The sequence below is a fragment of the Culex pipiens genome, chromosome 1, assembly GCF_016801865.2.
Source record: "Culex pipiens pallens isolate TS chromosome 1, TS_CPP_V2, whole genome shotgun sequence".
NCBI classification, from domain to species: domain Eukaryota; kingdom Metazoa; phylum Arthropoda; class Insecta; order Diptera; family Culicidae; genus Culex; species Culex pipiens.
Genome location: NC_068937.1, coordinates 46,346,863 through 46,366,325, shown reverse-complemented (window position 1 = coordinate 46,366,325; position 19,463 = coordinate 46,346,863). Strand labels below are relative to the sequence as shown.

Sequence of the window (19,463 nt, the reverse complement as noted above, 5' to 3'; positions counted from 1 at the left end):
AACTGTGTTATTTGATGAATTCTAACATCAACTTTAATTTAAAGTTTGTTTGAACGCTGTAGTTAATGTCAAAACAATTAAATAAAATAAAATTATAAGTTTACCAAAAATGCGAAACATTTCAACTGAAATATTTCATAGGCGTCCGAAGCACCGGGGAGGCAAAGCAGAAATTTATGTTTTTGATTTCCTTAAATTCTAGCAAATTTGTAAATAAACTATCGATTGTTTTGATGTTAACAGCTTATTTGAGACCTAAAGAATGCCATTGTTGAGGCCGCTCACTGCCGCGACGGGGTCGACACCATGCTACTGCGTGGGAACGAACGCCGCGACGGCATCTCACGCGCGTGAGACGTGAGGAAGAAGGAAGAAACAATGATGAAACACACGAGAAAAGGGGCAACAAATCAAAACAATGTTCACAATCAAAAGTAACGAGCACAAGTTTGGCAGGGAAAAAGGAACGTGGAGTGATTTGGATAATTAGGAGGATAATTAGGAGGATTGTGAGGATTGAAGGTGGAAGATTTGTGGTTCGGGATAAACAGAAGGTAGACGGACACAAATTCGTAAGTTTAAATTAAATTTGAAACAAAAAACAGTGAAATAAATAACACAAAAAACATGCAAACACGACACAGGAACCACACGCGGGTTGATCCGGGTGGCGATCCACGGAGGGAAGACGAGACGGTTCAGGACGGACAGGATAGAACCGCTTTTGTGTACGAGTAAGTTTTACCTGTTAAACATGAAAAACACAACAGAAACATGCAAAACTTGTACAACATGAAGAGAAACAAAACGCGGTGCTAACCTAACCTAAAATTACAGCTACAACACAAACGTAGAACACAAATCCGGATCGGGTTGGACGGAAAACAGGAAACAAACAAATTGTAAGCACAATTACACATACACACAAACACAACATGTACTAAATATTAATCTAAAATTGCAGCTTTGATCTGCCTCAAATAAATTGGGCTGATTCGCAAGGAGGTTTATTTCCGTTGGCGTCCGAACATCATCAAAGAATTTGTTTCCGGCGTGGAACAGTTCAGGATGGCCCCCAAACCCAAGCCGGATGTTCCTGCCGACTGCGTAGTCTGCGGCAAAGCGAAGGGTGACGACGCTGAGACGGTGGAGTGCGAAGCTTGCCGGCTTTGGGCACATTTGGCGTGCGCTGGAGAAACGGGAAAAGTTGAGAACTACTTTTGCCCGAACTGTTCTCAGTCGCTGCAAGTGCCAAAGACCCGGAAGAACGCCAAGAAGCCGAAGAGCGATGCGGGCACTACTTCCGGCGCTGCTGACCTGCCAAAGGACGTGCTGGAACAGTTGGAGTTGGAACGAGTTGAGCGGGAGAAGAAGATGGCCCAGGAGGTGATGATCCGTATGAAGCGGATCGAGATGGAGAAGAGTTTTGCCGAGCAGGAGCTCCGGATCGAGAGAGAGATGCAGGAGAGGGAGTTTGCGGCGGCGAACGAGGTGCGCGCGCTGAAGCTCAAGATGGAGCAGGAGTTTTTGGATAGGCAGAAGGCTGCGGAGGAAGAGTTCCTCGCGAAGCAGAAGGAGATGAAGAAGCTCATCAAGAAGAGCAAGCAGAAGCTTGAGAAGGCCGCGGTGGATCCACCGGCTGGCAAGGGCGAGGGAGCGGGCGCGGGCTCGACGGACACTCCGAAGGGGGTTCTAGGAAAGCCGAAGTTACCCGTCCCCAAACTCAGCGATTCCGATCCCGACAGCAGTGGTGATGAGAGCGACGAGAAGGAGGACCCGACGACACCGGTTTCCGGATCGCGCGAGGTCTCTAACGGGCCGGGGAAACCGGTCACGAAGTTGACGAAGGAGCAGTTGGCGGCTAGACAAGCCATGTCGCGACATCTGCCGAAGTTCTCCGGGGAGCCGGAGGTGTGGCCTCTCTTCATAAGCAGCTTCAAGTACACCACTGAAGCCTGCGGATTCACGAACGTAGACAACTTGAAGAGGTTGGTGGACTGTCTCGAAGGGCCAGCGCTGACGTTGGTGCAAGGTCGGCTCGTGCTGCCGGACGCGGTACCGGATGTCATCGAAGACTTGCGACACATGTTTGGCCGGCCGGAGAAGCTGCTTCGGGCGCTTTTGCAGAAGGTCCGGAACGCGCCAGCTCCCACGAGCGAAAATCTCGACACGTTCATCCATTTCGGGATCACCATCAAGCAACTGTGTGATCACCTGGAAGTGTCGGGCATGAAGGACCATCTGAACAACCCGATGCTGGTCCAGGAGCTGGTTGAAAGGTTGCCGACAAGTCATCAGCTCGACTGGGTGCGCTACAGGCGGGGAAAGGTCAACACTCCGCTGAGAATGCTGTCCGACTTCTTGTCGGAACTGGTCGAGGACGTGTCGGAGGTGGCCGAGTTTGCGGCGCTCTCGCTTCAGGAGCCGACGAAAGTACATGGCGGGAAGGGCAAGCGGAACGAGTTCGTGCACCTGCACGAAGCGACGAGAGAGAAAGCGGCGGGTGGCAGAACGAGCATGGCTTGCTACGTTTGTAAACAAACCAACCACTTGATACGGAACTGTAGCGAGTTCAGAGGAATGCGGGTGCCTGAGCGCATGAAGACCGTGGAGCGCTTGAAGCTGTGCACGGTGTGCTTGAGCAGCCATGGCAACAGCGCGTGCCATTCGAAGATGCGCTGCCAGATCGGAAATTGTCGAGGACAACATCATCCGCTACTTCACCGCGAGGAAGCTGCGAGGCAGTTCCAACGGGTTGACTGCAACACGCACAAGGTCGACGGCGGGGTGATCTTCCGGACAATTCCGATCACCATGTACGCGGGGAGCAAGGCGTTCAACACTCTGGCGTTTTTGGACGAAGGATCGTCGAGTACACTCATGGAGGAGTACGTGGCCAACAAGCTGGGAGTGCAAGGAAAGCTGGAGCCGCTGGTCGTGTCCTGGACAGCCGAGATCGATCGGCACGAGAACCAATCTCGTCGCGTGAGCCTGACGCTTGCGGCCAGAGGTTCGAGAGAGATGTTCCAGTTGGAGAACGTACGGACGGTTTCGAAGCTGCAGTTGCCGCAGCAAGATGTGAGGTTTAAGGAGGTGCAGAAGCGGTACGGTCATCTGGCGGGCGTACAGGTTGCAGAGCAGGCCAAGGAGAAACCGACCATCTTGATCGGTCTTGACAACATCCATCTCTTCGCGCCGCTGGAATCAAGAATCGGTCAACAAGGCGAACCGATTGCAGTCCGTTCGAAGCTCGGCTGGACCGTGTACGGACCTGATACACCCAAGCCCTTGGTGCATACGTTCCTGAATCTGCATGTCGTCAAGCCGGCCAGCAACCAAGAACTCCACGACATGATGAGGGACCAGTACGTTCTGGACGAAGCTGGTGTTGCGTCGTTTTCGGTGCCGGAGTCTGCCGAAGAGCAACGAGCGAAGAAGATCTTGGAGACGACGACGAAGCGCACCGGAGAGCGGTTCGAAACCGGTCTGCTATGGCGCGAGGACGAGCGACGATTCCCGGACAGCTACCCGATGGCAACGCGGCGGCTGCAGGCGTTGGAGAGGAAGCTGGACAAGAACCCGACGTTGAAGCAAAACGTCTCTCAACAGATCGCGGAGTACCAGAGCAAGGGGTACGCGCACAAAGCAACGGCCGAGGAGCTGAAGACGCCCAGCAACGCCGTTTGGTATCTGCCACTGAACGTCGTCCTGAACCCTCGGAAGCCGGACAAGACAAGACTGGTTTGGGACGCGGCGGCGTCGGTGCGGGGTGTCTCGCTGAACTCACAGCTGCTCAAGGGACCGGACATGTTGGTGCCGCTGCCACGAGTTGTGTGTCGTTTCCGGGAGAGACCGATCGCGCTGGGTGGGGACATCCAAGAAATGTACCATCAGATCAGGATCAGAGAGGAGGACAAGCAAGCTCAACGCTTCCTGTTCCGCGAGAACCCTGCCGACGCTCCGCAGGTGTACGTCATGGACGTTGCAACTTTCGGGTCGGCTTGCTCCCCAAGTTCGGCTCAGTTCGTGAAGAACCTGAACGCGGACCAGTATGCGGAGGAGTTCCCGGAGGCAGCTGCGGCGATTAAGGAGCGACACTACGTGGACGATTACTACGACTCGGTGGACACGGTCGAGGAAGCGATTCGGCGGGCCAACGAGGTGAAGTTCATCCACTCGAAAGGAGGTTTCAACATCCGGAACTGGGTGTCGAACTCGAAGAAGGTGCTGGACGCGATGGGAGAACGAAGCGTGAAGACATCCGTGCACTTCAACCAGGAAAAGTCGGCTTTCTACGAGCGTGTACTCGGCATAGTCTGGGAACCGGATCAGGACGTGTTCTGTTTCGCGGTGGCCTCGAAGCCGGAGTTCCGCGACGTTCTGGCGGGAGAGCGACGTCCGACCAAGCGGATCGTGCTGAGTGTGGTCATGGCGCAATTCGATCCAGCGGGATTCCTCGGACCGATCACCATTCTCGGGAAGATCCTGGTGCAAGATCTGTGGCGCACGGGGTGCGAGTGGGACGAAATGATCGACGAGCTGGCTTTCCAGAGGTGGCTGCGTTGGATCAACATTTTGGCGGACGCGAAGCACTTCAAACTACCAAGGTGCTACTTCGGGAACGCGCGGTGGGACGAGATTGAGGAGATTCAGCTGCACATCTTCGCGGATGCGGGCGACAAGGCATACGGATGCGTGGCGTATTTCCGGGCGATTGTCCGGGGCGAAGTGGTGGTGGCGCTGGTGATGAGTCGGTCCAAGGTGGCGCCGCTGAAAATGCTGTCCATCCCGCGTCTGGAGCTGGAGTCGTGTGTACTTGCGGCGCGCATGTCCCAGGCGATTCACGACAACCACAGTTTCCCGATCAGCAAGACCTTTTTCTGGACTGATTCGGCGGTCGTCCTGTCGTGGATCCGCTCCGATCAGCGTCGCTACAAACAGTTCGTCGGGTTTCGGATCGGTGCCATTTTGAGCATGACGTCGCTGATGGATTGGAACTTCGTACCAACGCAACACAACATCGCCGACATCCTGACGAAGTGGGGTAAGGATCCGAACGTCCGGCCTGACAGTCCGTGGGTCTGCTGCCCGAGGTTCATCCACGACCAGCAAGTAAACTGGCCGAAGAAAAGCTTGCCCCCACCGAACACCACGGAGGAACTTCGCGTGCATCTTCTTCTACACGACGTGAAGGTGGTGGACACCATCGTGGAGGTGAACCACTTCTCAAGGTGGACGATGTTGGTGAGGACCATGGCGTGCGCTCACCGTTTCGTGTCGAACCTCAAGCGGAAAACGAAAGGGCTGCCGATGGAGACGCTGCGTGCGACGAAGGCGCAGGCGAAGATGCTGAGACCGACGACGGTACCGTCGGTTCGAGTTGCGTTGCAGCAAGACGAGTACAAGCAGGCGGAGGTGTACCTGCTGAAGATGGTGCAGGCGGAGAGCTTCATCGACGAGGTGAAAGTGCTGACCAGGAACAAGGATCGTCCGGCGGATCAGTGGCTCGCCCTCGAAAAGTCAAGTCCGCTGTACAAGCTGACTCCACTGGTCGACGAAGACGGCCTGCTGCGGATGGAAGGGAGAACCGAGAACGCGGAGTTTCTGCCTTTCGATCTGAGATTCCCAGTGATTCTACCGAAGGATCACCACGTCACCCGGATGATTGTCCAGCACTACCATCAGAAGTTCGGGCACGGATACCGCGAGACGATCAAGAACGAACTGCGCCAGCGATTCTTCATTCTGGGGGTCAACAATCTAGTTCGACAAGTGGCGGCGGCGTGCGTCTGGTGCAAGGTGCACCGCAATCAGCCGTTGGTGCCAAGGATGGCGGCGCTTCCTGTGCAACGCATCACACCGAATCTTCGCCCGTTCAGCTACGTCGGGGTTGATTACCTGGGTCCGCTCGACGTGTCAGTTGGACGCCGGTCCGAGAAGCGCTGGGTAGCGCTGTTCACATGCTTCGTTACGCGCGCGGTGCATCTGGAGGTGGCGTATGGGCTGACGGCACAAACGTGTCTGATGGCGATTCGTCGTTTCATCTGTCGTCGAGGCCCTCCGGTCGAATTCTTCTCCGACAACGGAACGAACTTTCGGGGCGCGAGCAAGGAGCTGGTGGAGACGGTGCGGAGCATCGGGAACGACTGCGCCGAGGTGCTGACAACGTCGCGAACGAAGTGGACCTTCAACCCACCCGCTGCACCCCACATGGGGGGTGTCTGGGAGCGTCTGGTCCGCTCTGTGAAGGAGGCGCTGGAGGCGTTGGACGACGGGCGGCGGCTGACGGACGAGATTCTGGTGACCTGTCTGGCGGAGGCGGAGGACATGATAAACTCACGTCCGCTCACGTACGTGGCTCAAGAATCGTCGCAGGCGGAGGCCCTCACACCAAATCACTTCATCCGAGGAGTTTCACCGAACGAACCCAACACGGTCCCGCCATCCCCTCACCCTGCAGAAGCTCTACGTGACGCCTACAAGCGGTCGCAACAGTTGGCAGATGTGATGTGGCAGCGCTGGATCAAGGAGTACGTGCCGTCGGTGAATCAACGCACGAAGTGGTTCGGTGAGTCGAGGCCGCTGAAGGCGGGCGACCTGGTCTACATCGTCGACGGGAAGAACAGGAAGTCCTGGATCCGCGGAGTGGTCGAAGAGCCGATCGTGTCCGGCGACGGGAGGATTCGCCAAGCATGGGTGCGAACCAGCAGCGGGCTGGTGAAGCGCGCGACAGCGAGGCTGGCCGTGCTGGAGATCGAGGGTAAACCTGCTTCAGAAGCCTCGGAACCGGGTTTACGGGCCGGGGGATGTTGAGGCCGCTCACTGCCGCGACGGGGTCGACACCATGCTGCTGCGTGGGAACGAACGCCGCGACGGCATCTCACGCGCGTGAGACGTGAGGAAGAAGGAAGAAACAATGATGAAACACACGAGAAAAAGGGCGACGAATCAAAACAATGTTCACAATCAAAAGTAACGAGCACAAGTTTGGCAGGGAAAAAGGAACGTGAAGTGATTTGGATAATTAGGAGGATAATTAGGAGGATTGTGAGGATTGAAGGTGGAAGATTTGTGGTTCGGGATAAACAGAAGGTAGACGGACACAAATTCGTAAGTTTAAATTAAATTTGAAACAAAAAACAGTGAAATAAATAACACAAAAAACACGCAAACGCGACACAGGAACCACACGCGGGTTGATCCGGGTGGCGATCCACGGAGGGAAGACGAGACGGTTCAGGACGGACAGGATAGAACCGCTTTTGTGTACGAGTAAGTTTTACCTGTTAAACATGAAAAACACAACAGAAACATGCAAAACTTGTACAACATGAAGAGAAACAAAACGCGGTGCTAACCTAACCTAAAATTACAGCTACAACACAAACGTAGAACACAAATCCGGATCGGGTTGGACGGAAAACAGGAAACAAACAAATTGTAAGCACAATTACACATACACACAAACACAACATGTACTAAATATTAATCTAAAATTGCAGCTTTGATCTGCCTCAAATAAATTGGGCTGATTCGCAAGGAGGTTTATTTCCGTTGGCGTCCGAACAGCCATTCAGTATCATTTCAGTCCAAATTTGTGCGATTCATAAGCAAAATCGAGTGTCCGGAATTCGAAGCAAAAGTGTCTGGATTTCGAATCAGCTTTTAACAGTGTCCGGGATTCGAAGCACAACAAGTGATATTAATTTTCAAATTCTGATGAAAAATTTGTCAGAAAAGACATACTTTGCATGCATTCTCTTAAAACTTTCTGTTTATACTAATTCCTGATGATATTTCTACATTTCCAACTTATTACATGATTTTTTGCCAGCTATAACAAAAATAATATGCTACTAAGTGTCCGGATTTTGAATCATGACGTTATTTACTTTATTTTGAAAATTCCTATGGGACGGTCCAAAAACCAGGCGGAAACTTTTTTTTGGAAATACTCCAAATTCCGAAAAACGTATTTGCATCGAAAAGAATATAGAAATAGTTTTTCAAATTCTACCATTTTTCGTTACTCAACTGTAAATTTTTCTGGGACAAAAAAACCCTTAGGATAAAGTTTCATGCAAACCGGAGAAGGGACGGAACCTTTTTTTTGATTCCGTGAGTTGACGGAGAATTACCTATTTTTTTTTAAGGATGTGTAAATGCATGAAATAGTATATTCGAACATTATGCCAAACGTCAATTATACCAAAAGGCACTTAATCGCACCCCAGAAGAAACAGCAGGCAACTCCCAATTGGCCTGTACTGGACTTGGTGTCCGATGATGGACGGTGACAACGCCAATGAAGACATCAAGAACGAGAAAACCGCTTTCAATGACCGTTGGGCCAACGATGTGGTCTCATCAACCCTTGACCAGAGAGGGTGGGAAAGAAGAAAGAGTTTCAAATTTCCTTGACTGTCTGTCACGTGTGGGCATTTTGACAAGTCGCTGATAGCGACGAGATCAGACTAGCGGGAGAACGTTAAATGAGGCACGGGATGCTGTAAGAGGGAGTTTTCTGGTTGGAAATTAGATTCTTCAGGCCTTGGGATGGTTGAACTCTTGAGATAATGATATTCAAGAATTGTAGTTGTGAGCTTTTTTTTCAAAACAGGTTTTTATGGTCTTTAAACAATCATAAAAAAAATCTTTGTGTTATCATAAATGCATATAACATCAACGAAAAACCCTCCTTTCAACGATAAGAAAACCCCCAACCCAACATCCGATTCATACGTCCTATACGAAAACGTTCCAGCATAAATTTATGAAACAAATAAAACGCCACCGAGCACACAAAACTATAAAACAGGATCATTCAAATTGAAATCCTGCTCTCGGGACGATATATCGGAAAAGCTCTTCCAGCGAAGAAGTTTTCCTCTTCCTTTTCCATAGTTTTTTTTCCTTCGTTGTTTTGTTCTGCTTGTTTTTGGCGGGAAAACCTGTGTGTGTGGGTGGGGGTGGTTTGTTCTAAGGAAAAACTGTTTGTGCAACACACACCCACACAGGTAGATCAGGAGGAAAATGTCTGGAAAACGTTTCCTTGTGACTTTGTCGGTGGGTGTGAGGAAAAATATGCTAAAAAGAAGCGATGAGGAAACATTGTTTCCGATTTATGTGTGCATATGATTGTGTGTGTATGTGTGTGTGTGTGGGTGACTACTGTATGTGTGCTCCCTCAATTCGTAATAATATTTGCAGAAAAATGGAGAAAAATGTAGGCACCACACGGATAGAAATCCTGTCCGGGAAATCGACAACATTGTTGTCGATTTGCTCTAAAATTCGTTTCGTAATGTTGTCGACCAGTCGTCCGGTAACATTTGCATTGAAATCGACAACAATGTTCTCGATTCTGAAGCGTGACGATTGGGTACGCCTGGCTCAAAACAAAAAGCACGCAGCCATCCCAAACGAAGGGTGGCGGTTTAATCGGTTTTTGAATTGACCGTTGGTTTTGGTTTTTGAATTGACCGTTGGATATTTCTTTTGGTTCAGTAAAACAGTTGATTCGTTTTTTTATTTATTGAGGCAAAAAATACATCATTAATTAACAAACTAATCTTTGTGTGAGTGTGTGAGTGTGTGTGTGTGTGTGTGTGTGTGTGTGTGTGTGTGTGTGTGTGTGTGTGTGTGTGTGTGTGTGTGTGTGTGTTTGTTTGGAATATGGGAATACAAGAAATTAGTGTTTTTACAATCAGGAAACATGGGGATCTGGGGATTGAAGAATGTGGAGTTTTTGGGAATATGGGATTTTCTGAATCTGGGAATCCCGAATCAAAATTAGGGAATTTGTGATTTTAGAAACTTGGTATTATGTTATTTGAGAGATTTGGGAATATCGAAATAAGAAAATTTAGGAATTCAAGAACCTGATAATGTGGGATTTTGAGATTTAGGAATTAAGGAATTAAGGAATTAAGGAATTTGGGAATTTGGGAATTTGGGAATTTGGGAATTTAGGAATTTATGAATTTAGGAATTCAGGAATTTAGGAATTAAGGAATTTCAGAATTTGGGAATTTGGGATTTTGGGAATTGAAGAATTTGGGGATTTGTGAATTTGGGGATTTAGAAATTTGAGAATTTAGGAATTTAGGAATTTGCGAATTTGGCGATTTGGGAATTTGGGAATTTGAGAATTTGGGAATTTGTGAATTTAGGAATTTGGGAATTTGGGGATTTGGGAATTCAGGAATTTGAGGATTTAGGAATTTAGGAATTTGGAAATTTGAGAATTTGGTAATTTGGGAATTTAGAAATTTAAGAAATTGGAATTTAGGAATTTAAGAATTAAGGAATTTGAGAATTTAGGAATTTAGGAATTTGAGAATTTAGGAATTAAGGAATTTGGGAATTTAAGAATTTGATAATTTTGGAATTTGGGAATTTAAGAATTTGGGAATTTGGGAAAATGTGAATTTGTGAATTTGGGATTTTAAGAATTTGGGAATTTAGAAATTTGAGAATTTGTGAATTTGAGATTTAAAATTGAGAATTTGGGAATTTGAGAATTTGGAAATTTAAGAATTTGGGAATTTAAGAATTTGGGAATTTGGGAATTTGAAAATTTGGGAATTGTGGTATTTGGGAATTAGTGAATTTGTTAATTTGGGAATTTGGGAATTTAAGTATTTGGGAATTTGAGAATTTGGGAATTTGTGAATTTGGGAATCTGGGGATTTGGGAATTTGGGAATTTGGGAATTTAGAAATTTAGAAATTCAGGAATTTGGAATTTAGGAATTTAGGAATTAAGGAATTTAAAAATTTAGGAATTTAGGAATTTAGGAATTCAGGAATTTAGGAATTTAGGAACATAGGAAATAGAGAATTTGGGAATGTAAGAATTTGGGACTTTTGGAATTTGAGAATTAAGGAATTTGGGATTTTGGGAATTTAAGAATTTGAAAATTTGAGAATTTGGGAATTTGGGAATTAAGGAATTTAAGAATTTAGAAATTCAGGAAATTAGGAATTTAGGAATTCAGGAATTGAGGAATTTAGGAATTTAAGAATTTAGGAATTCAGGAATTAAGGAATTTGGGAATTTGGGAATTAAAGAATTTGGGAATTTGGGAATCTGTGAATTTGGGAATTTGGGATTTTGAAATTTGAGAATTTGGGAAATTAAGAATTTAGGAATTTGGGAATTTGGGAATTTGTGAATTTGTGAATTCGGGAATTTAGTAATTGAAAAATTTTTGAATTTGGGAATATAAGAAATTGGGAATTTGGGAATTTGAGAATTTAAGAATTTAGATATTAGGAAATTTGGGAATTTGGGAATTAAGGAATTTGAGAATTCAGGAATTTGGAATTCAGGAATTTGGGAATTAAGGAATTTTGGAATTGGGGAATTTGGGGATTTGTTAATTTTGGAATTTGGGAATTTAAGAATTTGTGAATATGGGAATTTGGAAATTTGGGAATTTGGGAATTTGGGAATTTGGAAATCTGGGAATTTAAGAATTTGGGAATTTGAAAATTTGGGAATTGGGGAATTAGTGAATTTGTTAATTTGGGAAGTTGGGAATTTGGGAATTTGTGAATTTGGGAATTCAGGAATTTAAGAATTTTTGAATTTGGTAATTTGGGAATTTAAGGAATTGGGAATTTGGGAATTTGGGAATTTGAGAATTTAAGAATTTGAGAATTAAGGAATTTAGAAATTTGGGAATTTAGGAATTTCAGAATAAAGGAATTCAGGAATTTGGGAATTGGGGAATTTGGGAATTGGGGAATTTAGGAATTTGGGAATCGGGGAATTTGGGGATTTGTTAATTTTGGAATTTGGGAATTTAAGAATTTGTTAATTTGGGAATTTGTGAATTTGGAAATTTGGGAATTTGGAAATCTGGAAATTTAAGAATTTGGGAATTTGAAAATTTGGGAATTGGAGAATCTGGGAATTAGTGAATTTGTTAATTTGGGAAGTTGGAAATTTAAGAATTTGGGAATTTTGAGAAATTTAGAATAACGGAATTTGGGAATTTGTGAATTTGGGAATTTGGAAATTTTGGAATTTGGGAATTTAAGAATTTGAGAATTCGGGAATTGGGAAATTTGAGAATAAATGAATTTGCTTGTGAATTTGTTAATTTGGGAATTTGGGAATATGGGAATTTGGGAATTTGGGAATTTAAGAATTTGGGAATTTAAGAATTTGGGAATTTAAGAATTTTGGAATTTAAGAATTTGGGAATTTAGGAATTTAGGAATTTAGGAATTTAGGAATTTAGGAATTTAGGAATTTAGGAATTTGGGAATTTGAGAATTTGGGTATTTTTAATTTTAGAATTTTAGAATTTTAGAATTTTAGAATTTTAGAATTTTAGAATTTTAGAATTTAGAATTTTAGAATTTTAGAATTTTAGAATTTTAGAATTTTAGAATTTTAGAATTTTAGAATTTTAGAATTTTAGAATTTTAGAATTTTAGAATTTTAGAATTTTAGAATTTTAGAATTTTAGAATTTTAGAATTTTAGAATTTTAGAATTTTAGAATTTTAGAATTTTTAAATTTTTGAATTTTAGAATTTTAGAATTTCAGAATTTTAGAATTTTAGAATTTTAGAATTTTAGAACTTAAGAATTTTAGAATTTTAGAATTTTAGAATTTTAGAATTTTAGAATTTTAGAATTTTAGAATTTTAGAATTTTAGAATTTTAGAATTTTAGAATTTTAGAATTTTAGAATTTTAGAATTTTAGAATTTTAGAATTTTAGAATTTTAGAATTTTAGAATTTTAGAATTTTAGAATTTTAGAATTTTAGAATTTTAGAATTTTAGAATTTTAGAATTTTAGAATTTTAGAATTTTAGAATTTTAGAATTTTAGAATTTTAGAATTTTAGAATTTTAGAATTTTTAAATTTTTGAATTTTAGAATTTTAGAATTTCAGAATTTTAGAATTTTAGAATTTTAGAATTTTAGAATTTAAGAATTTTAGAATTTTGGAATTTTGGAATTTTGGAATTTTAGAATTTTAGAATTTCAGAATTTTAGAATTTTAGAATTTTAGAATTTTAGAATTTTAGAATTTTAGAATTTTAGAATTTTAGAATTTTAGAATTTTAGAATTTTAGAATTTTAGAATTTTAGAATTTTAGAATTTTAGAATTTTAGAATTTTAGAATTTTAGAATTTTAGAATTTTAGAATTTTAGAATTTTAGAATTTTAGAATTTTAGAATTTTAGAATTTTAGAATTTTAGAATTTTAGAATTTTAGAATTTTAGAATTTTAGAATTTTAGAATTTTAAAATTTTAGAATTTTTAAATTTTAGAATTTTAGAATTTTAGAATTTTAGAATTTTAGAATTTTAGAATTTTAGAATTTTAGAATTTTAGAATTTTAGAATTTTAGAATTTTAGAATTTCAGAATTTTAGAATTTTAGAATTTTAGAATTTTAGAATTTTAAAATTTTAGAATTTTAAAATTTTAGAATTTTAGAATTTTAGAATTTTAGAATTTTAGAATTTTAGAATTTTAGAATTTTAGAATTTTAGAATTTTAGAATTTTAGAACTTTAGAATTTTAGAATTTTAGAATTTTAGAATTTTAGAATTTTAGAATTTTAGAATTTTAGAATTTTAGAATTTTAGAATTTTAGAATTTTAGAATTTTAGAATTTTAGAATTTTAGAATTTTAGAATTTTAGAATTTTAGAATTTTAGAATTTTAGAATTTTAGAATTTTAGAATTTTAGAATTTTAGAATTTTAGAATTTTAGAATTTTAGAATTTTAGAATTTTAGAATTTTAGAATTTTAGAATTTTAGAATTTTAGAATTTTAGAATTTTAGAATTTTAGAATTTTAGAATTTTAGAATTTTAGAATTTTAGAATTTTAGAATTTTAGAATTTTAGAATTTTAGAATTTTAGAATTTTAGAATTTTAGAATTTTAGAATTTTAGAATTTTAGAATTTTAGAATTTTAGAATTTTAGAATTTTAGAATTTTAGAATTTTAGAATTTTAGAATTTTAGAATTTTAGAATTTTAGAATTTTAGAATTTTAGAATTTTAGAATTTTAGAATTTTAGAATTTTAGAATTTTAGAATTTTAGAATTTTAGAATTTTAGAATTTTAGAATTTTAGAATTTTAGAATTTTAGAATTTTAGAATTTTAGAATTTTAGAATTTTAGAATTTTAGAATTTTAGAATTTTAGAATTTTAGAATTTTAGAATTTTAGAATTTTAGAATTTTAGAATTTTAGAATTTTAGAATTTTAGAATTTTAGAATTTTAGAATTTTAGAATTTTAGAATTTTAGAATTTTAGAATTTTAGAATTTTAGAATTTTAGAATTTTAGAATTTTAGAATTTTAGAATTTTAGAATTTTAGAATTTTAGAATTTTAGAATTTTAGAATTTTAGAATTTTAGAATTTTAGAATTTTAGAATTTTAGAATTTTAGAATTTTAGAATTTTAGAATTTTAGAATTTTAGAATTTTAGAATTTTAGAATTTTAGAATTTTAGAATTTTAGAATTTTAGAATTTTAGAATTTTAGAATTTTAGAATTTTAGAATTTTAGAATTTTAGAATTTTTTAGAATTTTAGAATTTTAGAATTTTAGAATTTTAGAATTTTAGAATTTTAGAATTTTAGAATTTTAGAATTTTAGAATTTTAGAATTTTAGAATTTTAGAATTTTAGAATTTTAGAATTTTAGAATTTTAGAATTTTAGAATGTTAGAATTTTAGAATTTTAGAATTTTAGAATTTTAGAATTTTAGAATTTTAGAATTTTAGAATTTTAGAATTTTAGAATTTTAGAATTTTAGAATTTTAGAATTTTAGAATTTTAGAATTTTAGAATTTTAGAATTTTAGAATTTTAGAATTTTAGAATATTAGAATTTTAGAATATTAGAATTTTAGAATTTTAGAATTTAGAATTTTAGAATATTAGAATTTTAGAATTTTAGAATTTTAGAATTTCAGAATTTTAGAATTTTAGAATTTTAGAATTTTAGAATTTTAGAATTTTAGAATTTTAGAATTTTAGAATTTTAGAATTTTAGAATTTTAGAATTTTAGAATTTTAGAATTTTAGAATTTTAGAATTTTAGAATTTTAGAATTTTAGAATTTTAGAATTTTAGAATTTTAGAATTTTAGAATTTTAGAATTTAAGAATTTAAGAATTTAAGAATTTAAGAATTTTAGAATTTTAGAACTTTTGATGTTCAGAATTCTAGTTTTTTCGAATTTTAGAAATTCAAAATTTATTTTTTTTAATTTTAGATTATAAGAATTTTAAAATTGTAAATTTTCAGAATTTATGAAATCGAGAATTATAGAGTTTTTGAATTTTTATTTTTTAGAAATTTTAGAATTGTATAAAAAAATTAATTGGAATTTAACAACATTATAATTTTAGATTTTGTTGTTTTACGCTACACTTTACATATTTCAGTTTTTTTTTTCAATTTTAGTTATTAAAAAAAATCGGAATTTTAGAAGATCAGAATTTTAGACTTTAGGAATTTAATATTTTAGATCTTAAAATTTTGGAAGTTTTTTCATAAAGTTTAAATGTTTTTAAATTCTAACATTCTAGAATTCTAAATGTAGAATTTAAAAACCATGTATTTTGAGAATTCTAAATTTTTAGGTTATGAGAGTGTCGCTGTTGTATAATTTTAGAAATTTGGAATTATAGCAAGAATTATAGAATTGTATTAGTTCCTAATTTAAGGATTCAAGACCCATAGAAAATGTAGAAATTTCAAAATTAAGAACTTTTAATTCTATAATTTAAGAATATTGCAAGTAAAGAATTTCGGAAGTTTAGAATTAGAAGTTTTAGAAAAATTAAAAATAATTAAAACATAAGAAATTTAAAACTTAAAAATTCTAGAATTTTTAATTTTTTGGTTTTGAAAATTTGAGCGTTTTTAGTTTCCAAAAATTAGAAGTTTAGAATTGAATTGAAAATTTTGCAAGTTTAGAATTCTAGAAATTTCAGAACTTTAGACATCTAGAATTATAGAATTTCATAAGATTTTCAGTTTTTTTTTGAATTTTAGGGTTTTGGAATCATAGAATTTTTGAAATTACAATTGTAGAATTGAAGAATTTTAGATTATAGTTTTGTAGTGGTAGGGTGTAACAAAATGTGTGTAGATGGGCTGTGTGTGTGTGGAGGGGCTTGACTGAAATCGCCTCCAGGATGCCGACGGAGCTCGAGTTCGGTAGATGCGTCCGGGTCGCTTTCCTCGTTGCCGTGGTTCCATTCGAATTGGCTGCAGATCTGGTGAAGATGTTGGCGTCGCAGCCTGTTGCGGAATGCGAATTGGGAATGTTGTGAGTTTTTTTTCATTATAATTTTTACGAAGGACGTACCTGCATCAGATGTGTGGCCAGCCTAGTGCTGACTACTTTCTTCAACTCTTCGCATAGAGTTGGCCCCTTCAGCTCCCTGATGATTTTCCGCTGCACACCGTGGTGGAGGAGTAGGATGAGGAGGAGGAGGAGGAGGAGGAGGAGGAAGAGGAGGAGGAGGAGGAGGAGGAGGAGGAGGAGGAGGAGGAGGAGGAGGAGGAGGAGGAGGAGGAGGAGGAGGAGGAGGAGGTGGAGGAGGAGGAGGAGGAGGAGGAGGAGGAGGAGGAGGAGGAGGAGGAGGAGGAGGAGGTGGATGAGGAGGAGGAGGAGGTGGTGGAGGAGGAGGAGGAGGAGGAGGAGGAGGAGGAGGAGAGGAGGAGGAGGAGGAGGAGGAGGAGGAGGAGGAGGAGGAGGAGGAGGAGGAGGAGGAGGAGGAGGAGGAGGAGGGAGGAGGAGGAGGAGGAGGAGGAGGAGGAGGAGGAGGAGGAGGAGGAGGAGGAGGAGGAGGAGGAGGAGGAGGAGGAGGAGGAGGAGGAGGAGGAGGAGGAGGAGGAGGAGGAGGAGGAGGAGGAGGAGGAGGAGGAGGAGGAGGAGGAGGAGGAGGAGGAGGAGGAGGAGGAGGAGGAGGAGGAGCTGCAAACACCACCAACAAAGTCGTTGCGGTACCTGGCTTAAAAGTGCTTCCGGAACTGGCGAAATCCCCTGTCCGGGAGAAGTCTTGATCCGCATCGCCAGCGTCGGTTCTGAAAGAAACGCTCGAAGGGACCAGTACAGGTTCAGTTCTGGAATGAAAGACGGAATCGTTGCCAACGGACACCCTCGACAAGGCGCAGTGATTGCATCACCAGAACCTACCATCCTATGTTAGAAGGCTTGAGGACAACGGAAGCACGGAAGCTCGTTGATGATTTACTCCCGCTGGACATCTTTCTCGGCGGTCGTGGAGCAGGAGGATGAGGAGGTTCCGGCGATGCATTCATCATTGCTCTCCGTCTCCGAGGGTGGCCGTTGGCAACTACACTTTCACTCACTTTTGCCAGAATCGACGCTGGCGGTGCGGATCGACCTTACACTTTTCCCGGACAGGTGATTTCGCCACTTCGGAAAGCACTTTTATGTTCGACCCGGAACGCCTTTGTTGGCTGTGTTTACAGCTGGACACTTGGGCAGCAAAGATTTTCTTCCACCAAAACCAGAAAAAAAACTTTGCGCGAACGGCACAAACAAACTGTCATCTTTTGGTTGACGTTTTGTTTTAGGCTGCGTTTTGACAGTTGTTACGCTTCGTAAAAGGGTGACGGAAAAATTTCGTTTTCGAACACAAAAGTTTTCGAAATCGAGGAGAATGTTTTCATTTTTGAAAACATTGTAAACGAAATTGAAAACAATCGATGTTATCGATTTTAAAACAATTTGTTTACGATTTTTCGGACAGGATTTCTATCCGTGCAGACAGCTAGGAATAGTTTTACTTTTGAACCCTGACTGGAAAACTGGAGATGGCAGCCTTTTTGATTTGGTTTGTTTTATTTTAAAGTGTATGGGACTTTTACTTTTTGAGACGTGCGGAGGGAATTATTTGCAGTCGGATTGTTCGAGCAACCTTTGTGACGAAGAAAGGATGACAGATTACTTTGTCATCGTGATTTAGATTTTTGGAAGGAGTGTCATTTTTAAAGATTGAAACAATTTTTCTCAAAAAAAAAACTTGCACCCCCTAACGTGGCAAACTGGTGGGCTAAATTACAAAGAAATCAACAATTAATCAGCCATTCCCGTTGGCAACTTTCCCACCCAGATCGACCGTTGAAGTAGTTTGTTTGCACTGGCAGCACAAATGAGCAAAGGATGCTGATTAGTGAAGCACATTGCACAAGTTTCGCGAGAAATAATTAGCATTTTTTTATCACACCGGCACTTCACAATAAGAGGAAAATCTTTCCCAACAGCTTCTTAATCAACTTTGTTTGTTCTTCACGTATTTCAGCAGCAACGTTTCATCGGAGTTCATCAGTCAACGGGCTCAGCAAATCTTCAACTTGAGGTATTTCAGCAATCAAACGAATTCAAAAATATGCGAAGCTCATGGCACAGTCGCAAGGACTCTAATTAGACAAGTTTTAATTAGTATCTGGTTAACCTTTCGCTTTTTTTCGACATGAGCTAACTAGAAGACCAGATGATGACAAAACAGATGGTGGGATCGGAAAAATAAGTGAAAGTGAACGGTGGTGGAATCATCTGGCATCAGTTATAATTCTGCAACAACAGCAAAAACACCTTGTCTGGATCGGGTTTCGCGGCAAACGGGCTGTACTGATTCGTGGAAAATCAGTTCGTTGTCGACGAAACCTGCACACTGCAAGGTTGTAACAACTGGAGATTTAAAGTGAAAATCAAGTGATTTATTTTATGTAAGTGAAGTGAAGTGAATTTTAAAGTGTAATTCTTGTTTTAAATGTTCTGAAATGCAAAATTAACCGACACTATTTTATAAAATCCAACAAAACAATGTGGCTAATTTCGAAAATGGACCCATAAATAAACCAAGTGGAAACTTTTTAGTAAATCTCATCGGAATGGGATTGGTTCAAAAAAAAAACAGTCATTTTGCATCATTAGTTTGTCCATGCAAGGCAAGTTGTAGGTATTGCTTAGAATTGTTCAGAAAAAATAGCTATACCCTAAACAAAATCAAACCACTTTTTAATGGTCTTTACTCGCAAAAAAATAAAGCGCAAAAAATAAAAAAATTTAACATAAAATTTTGTTTTAAAGGCCGTTGCAAGTATTTTTTGAATTTAACCTTCGTTTCTGACCAAAGTCGAGGGGGGAAGGTGGGTGTGGAAAACAACTAAAAAAATATATAAATTGAATTTTCAGTAATGGTAAAATGCATTATACACCTGTCCAAATGTTGATTTTCAAAATGTCTAAGTAATGACGGAACATTTTTTTTCCAAATAAAATCTATTTGCGGTGCTGTACATCGGAAATTCACAATAAATTAAAATATTTTAAGGGGTTACATACATGTCAATCGTCAAAAATGTAATTTTTTTAATCTTTTTGCAGGGCATTATTTTGGTGCAGACTCGGTAAACAAGTCCTGTGTGGAT

The 19,463-nt window shown here is 39.9% G+C and overlaps 1 protein-coding gene and 1 long non-coding RNA gene across 7 annotated transcripts in view; both read left to right on the top strand.

Annotated features, from left to right (window-relative positions):
- LOC120417026 (uncharacterized) overlaps positions 1-18,635 on the top strand; it is a 95,765-nt gene extending 77,130 nt beyond the window's left edge. The window contains exon 3 of the long non-coding RNA XR_005605416.2: positions 18,332-18,635. This is a non-coding gene — a long non-coding RNA (uncharacterized LOC120417026). The remainder of the gene's footprint in view (positions 1-18,331) is intronic.
- On the top strand, positions 276-7,555 carry LOC120417025 (uncharacterized). 6 transcript variants are annotated; one of them, XR_008212137.1, is made up of 5 exons: positions 276-902; positions 965-7,110; positions 7,183-7,272; positions 7,376-7,440; positions 7,503-7,555. XR_008212137.1 is itself a non-coding variant. In XM_052708263.1 (2 exons), exon 2 carries the CDS (start codon positions 1,069-1,071, stop codon positions 6,811-6,813), a length of 5,745 nt encoding a protein of 1,914 aa, XP_052564223.1. In that variant the 5' UTR covers positions 276-902; positions 965-1,068; the 3' UTR covers positions 6,814-7,164. The 6 variants fall into 6 exon arrangements, 1 of the variants encoding a protein (XP_052564223.1); XR_008212139.1 differs by having other exon boundaries at positions 276-572; positions 645-734; positions 838-902; positions 7,183-7,517; XR_008212143.1 differs by having other exon boundaries at positions 276-572; positions 645-902; positions 7,183-7,517.
- Positions 18,636-19,463: the final 828 nt, after the last annotated feature.